At 44.6% G+C, this 8,706-nt stretch overlaps 1 protein-coding gene across 1 annotated transcript; it reads right to left on the minus strand.

Annotated features, from left to right (window-relative positions):
* Positions 1–3,211: 3,211 nt before the first annotated feature.
* On the minus strand, positions 3,212–4,325 carry LOC125522328 (26.2 kDa heat shock protein, mitochondrial-like). The gene is made up of 2 exons (XM_048687388.1): positions 4,024–4,325; positions 3,212–3,906 (listed from the first exon to the last, which is right to left on the minus strand). Exons 1-2 carry the CDS (start codon positions 4,232–4,234, stop codon positions 3,470–3,472), a joined length of 648 nt encoding a protein of 215 aa, XP_048543345.1. The 5' UTR covers positions 4,235–4,325; the 3' UTR covers positions 3,212–3,469.
* Positions 4,326–8,706: the final 4,381 nt, after the last annotated feature.

Below are 8,706 nucleotides of genomic sequence, written 5' to 3' on the forward strand. Positions count from 1 at the left end.
ATGTTCCATACGACCGCCCCAGTCGTCTGAGCTCATGGCCACAAGTAAAAGAGGATCGGAGCAAAAGAAAGCCTAGCGCTCGTACGAGCGGTCGTTTCACCTGGCGACCACAATGAGTGTCTCCACAAAGCGAACGACGGCGTTCCATATGACCGTAACTGGTCGTTTGAGCACCCATATGAAGTCAAAAATACCTTCAATTAATTATTTTTCGATGTTCCAGGCCGGCGGGGTATTTTCTAACCGGCTATTTGCTTTTTAATTACTGTTAATTACCTCTGAAATTTCGTAGCCAATAATTCTCTATAGCAACTATGTTTTCTTTTCTTTCTTTTTGCCGGTTATTCGTTCGTATACCGAATCGATGTTTTTATTTGTGTGTTATTCGACGGGGTATCTTCTTCCTCCTTTTGTTATCTATACTTGTAGCTACAAAAGTCTATGTTTCCATTCAAATTTAGCAATTTTTTTCTGAAGGACATATAGGAGGACAAAGATAGTAGATCATCCACAGATCCCCTTTTCTGTGGCTGCTAATAGTCGCTCCTTCTTTGCACTTTTCTCTGCAGTTCCTCCTTTGTAATAAACACATATATATATATATATATCTTTTTTCTTCCACATGTTGTGTACAATAAACACAAGTATAGCATTTAAATGCCGATCAGCAGGTCCAACAAGAAAATCACTAAGGTATACAGCCTCTCAGCTGCTCAATCCTCTGAATAAATAAATAAAAATGGGTGACAAAATTGGCAAATCCCACATGAAATTTTCAGATCCTAAATTAAGCCACTCTCTTTATAAATGCTAAAGCTTTCTGCATGTTTAGCTTGAGCATAGGTAAGTAAACGAAATTACCTTTCCATGAATGCTAATATGCAACAAATTTTGGTCTACAGCAATCCATGAATGCTACAATTAATTATTTTCAACTCAACATAGTCCTCTCCTGCATATGCAAGCTTTGTACACCAAATTTAATTGTTTTCTATTTAAAATGATTATTTATGTTGTTTGTTCTAATATTTGCCATGTTGTGACGGGAAAAAGGCATATAGAACAAAAGTAACCACTTTTAGATCAACTTTTGTACACGTCTAGATCATAAATTAGGCCACGGTCCTAATCAATATTAATGTTTCCTTTGAACTACTTGAATTACTGAAACACTCACTATCAATTGATTTTTCGCATATGCATTGTACAATGAATCCCGGCAATAATTTTCCAAAGATGTGTTCATGGGTGGTGCGCAGCTCGGCACAAGACGGTGTGCCATGTGGCACTATCCATTCATTGTTCAGTCTCGCTCTCTGATAGCCAGGCAACCTCCTGAAGCAATAATAGCCAATCATCCACACAAAAAAAGTGTTCTATGTTTCCCTGATCATTGGGAAGCCGTACAAGCTTTCAGATATGCAGGGAAAGGAGACACTCCCTGTGTGAATGGTGTTGCATATCACTTCACAATTAATCTTCTACAGTCAAATCTAATAGAGATATGAAATGATCAAAGGATTACAGTCTTTATGAAAGGTCTTTCTCTGTATAAAGCATTGCAACGAGCTCGACCTAAAACCCATTGTCATTTCTTCTCTCATCTTAAAATAAAAAACAACATATATGCACGCACAGGCTTCAATATGGGCACGGCGTGCAAGTCTGAATCATTTCAGCTAGGCTACAACTTAGACTACAGTCAACTTACCCTGTCGTGGCATGGAGTTGCCCCGCTCCCCCAAGACCAAGACATTTTTGCTTCTGTGACCAAGATCGACAATGGATGAGGAAAGCACATCGATTTTTCGAGACACGTGGAACGGGACCGAGTCGCCCCGCCGTCTCTGGCCAAAGCTATTCGCCATATCTCGTTGGAAGAATTGCACACTTTGGGATACCATCCAGGACGATGCCTTGATTCGTCACCGCTAAGGCCGGCCCCCTCCACCCTTCTGCAGGACTTCATTGACCTGCACTTCAGAGCGATCTCCTTCATTCTTCGCCCGGATCATGGCGGCATCTTCCGCTGGAGGTCCAGCCAGTGGCAGAGGTAGGGATGGCCGGGTGGGCCACGGCCCAACCTGGGTTGCAAGGTTGAAAAACTAAAGAAAAAAATGAGCAATTCTCACTGTAGGCCACCCTGGCCCAGTGAGCTAGCTTCGCTACTGGGCCCAGCTTGTGGAACTTCACTACCTCCTCGGCCTATAGACGACAGTTCATGGATTTGGCACCCTCGCCATTGCGGTTTGTTGGGAAGACCCCTCTCCCCAAATGTCGCTTCTTCATGTGATTGCGGCTCCACCGTCGGCTGTCCAAGACCTAGCAAGAGTTTGCAGCGGCTACTTGATGCCCGAACATCACCCCAGTTGCTTGGGTTCGCTCGATGGAACTGGCCGATGCGACCCCGAATGGGCGTTCAACCTCCTCCAGGTTCATCGCCTCTGGAATCGCCATGCCTCCATGGGAGATCTAGCGTAAGCATAATTGTATATTTTTCCAGTTCCTGTCACGCCCTCTCTCAGCGATCATCTGGTAAATCATGTACAGTAAAACCCGCTGCTGGACTTCAATCTAATAGAAAAGGGGAAAAAATGCAGCGCCGATTGTGCATACTGCAATTCTATTTTGTATGTCACCAAGAAAATCACAAAGCATGAGATAAACAAACGGCTATCTCATATGGCTGTTCGCAAGAATACTATACCTACAAACTGAAACAGCAAGCAACAAGAATGGGTAACTGCCCATTCACCACTAATTCAGTTCATCACGTCGAACTTAGGAAATCAACAAAGTTCTTACCAATTTCGTAGTGCATACTGAAATTCCTTTACTGTTCTGACAAAGTAACAGTTACTGTTCTGACAAAGTAAAACAGAGGATAAATACCACGGAACAGCAAGTAAAAATCATCAACCCGTAACTGCCCGTTCACCAACTCCATGACGTCAAACTCGAGGAGATCAGTCAAAGTTTCAGAGAGTAGGCATGAATGCCCAGCTTTTTCAGAAAGCTTAAAGCAATACAGATCAAGAACGAGAAAAGATAGACAGGCGAGATCAAACTTGATACAATCAACACCGTTCATGATCAATTTCACCACTAATTTAGTCCAGCACGCCAAACTTAAGGAGATCAACAAGGCTTCATGGCCAATTTCACCACCAAATCATTTCATCATATGCCAAACTTGAGGAAACTAACAGAATTGACCAATTTCACCACCAAATCAGTTCATCATATGCCAAACTTGAGGAAACTAACAGAGTTCGCAGCCAACTTCACCTACTCGATGCAAGACGATCAACGAAGCAAAACAAGGAAGAAAGACACCAAACATGAACACATCAACAAGGCGTCTCTCACACTCTTCTCGCCGGCCATCCTCCATGAACACATCAACAAGACACCAAACATGACCACATCAACAAGGCGTCTTCCATGAGCACTACCACATCCACAAGGACTACTCGACCTTGACGTGGAAGACGTCCGTGCGCTCCTCCTCCTTGACCTTGAGCAGGGTGACCCAGAGCACGCCATTCTTCATCTCGGCCTTGATCTTGTCCATCTTGTACGCGTCAGCAGCGGGCACCTCGATGCGGCGGTTGTACTTCGGCACCTCGGAGTCGTCGCCGTCGCCGTCCCAGGGCTGCTTCTCGCCCTCGCCCTTGATCACCAGGATGTTCTTGTCCGCGCGCACCTCCACGTGATCCTTGGTCAGCCCCGGCATCGGCACCTTGAGGTACACCGCGTCGTCGTCCTCCTTGGCCACCCAGCGTCCGAGCCGCGACGCGCCAGCCCCAGCAGTGGAGGAGAGGCCGCCGGTCTGAGATGCGACGTCCTCCATGAGAGACAGCAGACGGGCCATGCTGGTCGGCGCGCCGAGCGGGTCGATCACGTCTGCAGAATCAGCACCAAGGACGGCAAAAGCAGATAAGAACGCTGCGATGTTGATACTTCAGAGCGAAGGCAAGGAAACGGCGCACCACAGTCCACAGGTGGGGAAGGGAAGCATACCCTGCGAGAAGAAGCTGGGGATGACGAGGTCGCGGCCGCTGTAGTCGTCGTCGTCGTCGTAGCGGCTGACCTCCTTGGCCTGGGTGTTGTACGGGCGGCGGGCGGCGGTGACGGCGGGGGAGTGGACCGAGCGGAAGGCCACGGGAGCACCGGACTTGAGGAGGCTGGCCGGCGCGATTTCCTTGCCCTTGCAAGCGACGGCGAAAGCCATGGTCTCTTTCTCCTCTTTCTCTCTCTTCTCTCTCTCGCTCTGTGGTGGGTGATGATTTTGGATTCTTGTGGCTGAGCGAGACGGGGGTGGGAAATGGAGGGAGACGGGGGTTTTGTAAAGGAGGAGCGGGAAGGCTTTCTTGGGGGAGGGGATGGTGAGGAGGGTTTAGAAGCTTCTGGGGAGATCGGATGAGGCCTCGAGCCTTCCAGAACGATCGGGAGACCACAGCTTTACGATTCGTGCTGCTTGATGTACCACGATCGGGGGCCATGGATGAAGGTAATCATTGATCTGCTGTGGTGCGCAAGGCAAGAGAAGTTGCTCTATGTCGAGTAATTTGCTTTCTCTAGTCTGCTTGGCGCTTGGCAATAAAGCAATCAACACCAAACTAAATTCTGTATAATTCTTGTATTACTCAATCAAGGATTACAATCACGGTTGTTCTCAAAAAAAAAGGATTACAATCACGGTTGAGAACGTCCAGAACATCCTGTGAGCCAAATCCAAGCCATATCATAGTTCGGCCTTTAGGCCTATCAAAATTTGCCACCGCGTGACTAGAAGAATTCTGAATCAACACCATTTTCTTGAGAGAATGAACAAATGGCAAATGTACACATTGTGAAAATTCAGGAAATCAACCAAACATGCCTTGACGTCAAGACATGCATGACTTTATTTAATGAGCTGTTATTTAATAAAATTTTCTTTGAAATGTTTTTTTTTCTGTGTTTAAAGTGTAGAGTTTATAACCATGTTCCAACAACTTGATGCCATCGGACATCACACATTTCGGTGGACTCATTACTCGTAATAATTAACAAACAGTAAAATAGCGTCTATGTATATACTGTGTTAAAAAAGGTAAAATAGAGTGAGCTAGGAGCAACCACACAGCTCTTTGGTTAATGGGACCAGAGAGATGTGACTAGGCCTCCAATTCTTGGCTTGATTGATTTTATTTTATTTTTGAACATAAGGAGTTTTATTACTTTTAAGCATATTTTACATAAAGTAGCATGAACGGAGACACGCTAGATACACAAAGAATGCCCCTTCCTGGACACGGACCTATGTTTGGACATAAGCACGTGATTGTCAATCTTGTAGGCTAGATTTTCCCTGCTAATCTTGCTTGGTGCGTGCTTTGACATTTGAGTTCCTGTGAATACGTGATATCCTACTAGCGTGGAAGGAAGCGTTGGCCTGTATATCCGCGAGAAGAGGTCTGATTATCAAATGACCTGGTGCATTCAGTATACTAGATGATAGCTCGCACGTTGTTGCGGGAATATTTTGCAACATATTTCAATGTGACTCGTTGTATGAAACATGAATATTTGAAGTAATAATATAAAAAGCTAACAATATAAATACATATAATTTATTGTGCTTGATTACTATATAGTTGTAAAATGTTTATTAAATGTATATAGCATAATATAATGAAAACCCTCATGTATGTTACATGTTGAGATAAGTCTTTTTTTCATGCATGTCATGATGAAGTGGCATGCTTGCATGTTGAGAGATATATGATAGTGGGGGTGGGCCTTTTCTCATGCATGTTGTGCTATGATGTGGCATGCTTGCATGTTGAGAGAAATAGTTAGTGGGGGCTAGCTATTTAGATATAGAAGATTGCTTGCAGCTGCGACTCATGCCAAAACAGAGCAATTAGTGTAGAAGACGGGCTCTTGCAGTTGTAAAATCTCTGCTAGCTTGGAGGCAATAAGAAGGACGAAGGCCTTAGCCTCGAGTGGTGAAGTAGCTGGAGGAGACAAGGCCGAGACATAAAGCCACTTGAAGTGTTGGTTGCTCTCCACCTCGATGAAGATGCCGATGCCTGCTGGAGTTGGGTGCGCATTCTGATGTGTCTTCCAAGCCGCATCACAGAAGATGGCATCACCTGCAAAACAAGAAAAGTTCTGAACCGTAGGTTCGGTAACATGAGCCCGATGTGTGTCAGTTGTAGTTATTGGAGGTTCATCTCCATAGAGGGCTGATACTTCAATTTTTGATCCCTGAACAATAGCGTTAGAAATAGCGAAAACCTGGCCAGGCCCTAGACATCTCATGTTAAAGAGACAATCATTTCTTACTTTCCAAAGGCACCAAAGGAAAGTGTACAAGCTTATGATATTGATTCGAGGATGACCTGATGAAAGTAGAGCTTGTATCATGTCAGGAACATAATGGTGAGAGGCGGCAAGAACTTCAGTTTTAATATACCAAGGATGACAATACCATGAAAATTTAGAAAAAGGGCAAAGAAAGAACATATGCATTTCATTCCCCAAACAGACACATCTAGAGCACTTGGGCTCAATATGATTCGAAAATTTACTTGCACATTTACCTATGGGGGGTGCCTTTCGACGAAGCCTCTAGGCAAAAGTTTGAACCCGAGGCGCCATGGATTTCACTTACCAAACCTGATTTAAAAGAGATATTATCTGTGAAGAGACCACGCTGGGTTGCTGATTTGCACGCATGGCGAGATTGTTGAAACAATGCTTGTACGGACTCTTAGAGGTACAGTCACGTGCAGGGTTTAGTTTCCACAACAAAGTGTCCCGCCCATCTGAATTTATAATTGGAGTTTGAAGGATAGCATTGGCTGTTTGAGAGTTAAACAGAGAAATCACTAATTCTACACTCCAAGCCTTTTGGTTAGGTAGCCAAAGATCTTTAACTCTAACAGGATAAACAAAGGGTGGAGTCTAAATGGTAAGATTTTCGTACATGGTTTCCCACCTGTGGGACCAAGAAGTACTCCATATAGAACTGCTACCATCAATAATTTGGTAAAAAGCTACTTGAACTTAAAAGTGGTTTTACCTTGTGGATGGCAGCCCAAAAAGCATATTTAGGCTTATCTGACTTTGCTCTCCAAATAGAAGTACCATGATGGTACTTGGCTTTGCGGATTAACTAAAGTTGGCTCTATGGTTCTTTAGCTAACATCCATGCAACCGAGAGTATAAGACCTTGATTTACAGCTTGCAAGTTTTGAACTCCTAGTCACCTGAAGGAAATATGCCCTAGAGGCAATAATAAAGTTGTTATTTATATTTCCTTATATCATGATAAATGTTTATTATTCATGCTAGAATTGTATTAACCGGAAACTTAGTACATGTGTGAATACATAGACAAACAAAGTGTCACTAGTATGCCTCTACTTGACTAGCTCATTAATCAAAGATGGTTAAGTTTCCTAGCCATAGACATGAGTTGTCATTTGATGAACGGGATCACATCATTAGAGAATGATGTGATTGACTTGACCCATCCGTTAGCTTAGCATTATGATCGTTTAGTTTATTCTTATTGCTTTCTCCATAACTTATACATGTTCCTATGACTATGAGATTATGCAACTCCCGAATACCGGAGGAACACTTACTGTGCTATCAAATGTCACAACGTAACTGAGTGATTATAAAGATGCTCTACAGGTGTCTCCGATGGTGTTTGTTGAGTTGGCATAAATCGAGATTAGGATCTATCACTCCGATTGTCGGAGAGGTATCTCTGGGCCCTCTCGATAATGCACATCACTATAAGCCTTGCAAGCAATGTGACTAATGAGTTAGTTGCGGGATGTTTTGCATTACGGAATGAGTAAAGAGACTTGCCGGTAACGAGATTGAACTAGGTATGATGATACTGACGATCGAATCTCGGGCAAGTAACATACCGATGAGAAAGGGAACAACGTATGTTGTTATGCAGTTTGACCGATAAAGATCTTTGTAGAATATGTAGGAACCTATATGAGCATCCAGGTTCCGCTATTGGTTATTGACCGGAGATGAGTCTCGGTCATGTCTACATAGTTCTTGAACCCGCAGGGTCCGCATGCTTAACATTCGATGACGATCGATGTTATGAGTTTATGTGTTTTGATGTAGCGAAGGTAGTTCGGAGTCCCGGATGTGATCACGGACATGACGAGGCTCGAAATGGTCGAGACATGAAGATTGATATATTGGAAGGTTATGTTTGGACACCGGAATGGTTTCGGATGAGTTCGGGCATATACCGGAGTACCGGGGGTTACTGGAACCCCCCAGGGGCTTAATGGGCCTACATGGGCTTTAGTGGAAGAGAGAGGAGGCAGCCAAGAGGTGGGGGCGGGCCCCCCAAGCCCAATCCTAATTGGGAAGGGGGCCAGCCCCCCTTTCCTTCTTCTCTTCTTCCCCTTCCTTCCCCCTCCTATTAGGACTAGGAAAGGGGGGAAACCTACTCCTAGTAGGAGTAGGAATCCCCCCTTGGGGGCGCACCATGAGGCCGGCAGGCCCCCCTCCCCTCCTTTATATACGGGGGAGGGGGCACCCCATAGACACACAAGTTGACAATTGTTTTAGCCGTGTGCGGTGCCCCCCTCCACAGATACACACCTCGGTCATATCGTCGTAGTTCTTAGGCGAAGCCTTGCGCTGGTAACTTCATTATCATCGTCAACA

This window comes from Triticum urartu, chromosome 7 (assembly GCF_003073215.2).
Source record: "Triticum urartu cultivar G1812 chromosome 7, Tu2.1, whole genome shotgun sequence".
Classification (NCBI taxonomy): domain Eukaryota; kingdom Viridiplantae; phylum Streptophyta; class Magnoliopsida; order Poales; family Poaceae; genus Triticum; species Triticum urartu.

What these genes read in the sequence shown, in the direction of transcription:
- LOC125522328 (XM_048687388.1), bottom strand. Translation starts at nt 4,234, where the DNA reads ATGGCTTTCGCCGTCGCTTGCAAGGGCAAGGAAATCGCGCCGGCCAGC. An exon ending in CCCCAGCTTCTTCTCGCAGG is followed by an intron (nt 3,907 to 4,023) that starts GTATGCTTCCCT and finishes CTGATTCTGCAG; the next exon opens with ACGTGATCGACCCGCTCGGC.